Source organism: Austrofundulus limnaeus, unplaced genomic scaffold, assembly GCF_001266775.1.
Source record: "Austrofundulus limnaeus strain Quisiro unplaced genomic scaffold, Austrofundulus_limnaeus-1.0 Scaffold41, whole genome shotgun sequence".
Classification (NCBI taxonomy): domain Eukaryota; kingdom Metazoa; phylum Chordata; class Actinopteri; order Cyprinodontiformes; family Rivulidae; genus Austrofundulus; species Austrofundulus limnaeus.
The window spans coordinates 2,094,363-2,095,710 of record NW_013952443.1 but is presented as its reverse complement, the minus strand read 5'-3'; the positions used below and the strand labels follow the sequence as shown (position 1 = coordinate 2,095,710).

The window sequence follows — 1,348 nt, the reverse complement described above, 5'->3', positions numbered from 1 at the left end:
GGATAAGGGAAAGAAAAAAATATTTTGCTTGATGACCTTAAGAATGCTGGAAGGATTTATTAATTTAGTAGAATGCTAAAAGTTTATTTTTTAATGAGATATGAACAAAAACTTGGTATAGATTGGTATTTGTGTTGTGATGCTGTTTGTTGATTATTTGACATTATATTGTGTAGTAAGTTGAGTTTTTTATTCGTATGTTGTAGGTTTTTTTAGATACACATTTTTTTTAATTGGGGGCAGATGTTACAAGATTTTAATCTTTTTTCTGCTCCTTTTCATTTGACTACGTTGTGATTGTGTTTTTGGCACAATGTTGTATTATTTGCTTGTTTCTATTATTATTTGTTTGTTCTTTCATTATTTGTTTGTTTTATTATTATTTGTTTGTTGAATGAAATAAAGTATAAAAAACTCACTTTTGAACAGATTTAAAGAGGAGATCCTACTTGCGTTAAAGGTAATAAATACATAAATAATAGAGGTGCAACAATACATGTATCTGTATTGAACCGTTCAATTCAGTGCTTTAGGTTTRATACGCACTCTTTCATTAACTTGTCTTCTGAAGACGCTCTGTGTTGAAGGATCAGTGGATCTGGGCTCGACTACTCCACCTAGACTGCATTGTGGAGCGCAGATCCACTGAGAAACGTGATGTTTCAGCAACATTTAATTTAAAAACGGTACTTTTGAAGTTAAACAAATGTTCATAATTAATTTCAATAAATTAAAGGTAAATAAGGGCGTGGACATTTCTCTTTTTTGTATCGAAAAAGTATCAAACTGAATTGTGAATTTTATGTTTCGTTGCAACCCTAATAACGCATTTGAGTTGGATTATTCATTTTCTTTCCAACAATAAACAAAAATTTGGTCAAATAAACACCACAACTGAAGGCGTTCCCATTGAAAAGTGACGTCTAATTAAATATAGAAAAAAGCTGTAAGAAAAAATGTTCTAGATTAAATAAATGACTCCCAGAAGTTAAATTTAAATTTTTAAGTATAAAACTTCCTCAGACCTCTGACTTCGACGATGCTTCGTCTTCTGAATTTGACTCCTCTGACTCCAGAGGTTTCTTAGGTTCCTTCAGCTCCTGCGTGTCATTTTTGCCCTTGGCCCAGCGGCCTTTATCCTTGGAGGGTTTCTTCTCGCCGTAGGGTTGGCTGGGTGCTGAGGAGGAGGAGACGCGAGGAGACGTTCCGGTAAAAGCCCCTCTGCTCGGCCCTTTCAGCCCCTCAGAGCTGGCCTTCTTCTGCTTCTTAGCGCTGGGTTTGGGGGAGTCCACTGTGGAGGGTCGTTTCCCCGGAGCTTTGGACTCGACCGGCCCGCCTCCCCCTCCCC

The 1,348-nt window shown here is 36.9% G+C and overlaps 1 protein-coding gene across 1 annotated transcript in view; it reads right to left on the bottom strand.

The window, feature by feature from the left end:
- Positions 1-1,348, bottom strand: part of mllt1a (MLLT1 super elongation complex subunit a) — a 24,605-nt gene that overhangs the window by 7,832 nt on the left and 15,425 nt on the right. The window contains exon 7 of the mRNA XM_014007255.1: positions 1,026-1,342. Coding sequence (XP_013862709.1) covers positions 1,026-1,342 — 317 coding nt within the window. The remainder of the gene's footprint in view (positions 1-1,025; positions 1,343-1,348) is intronic.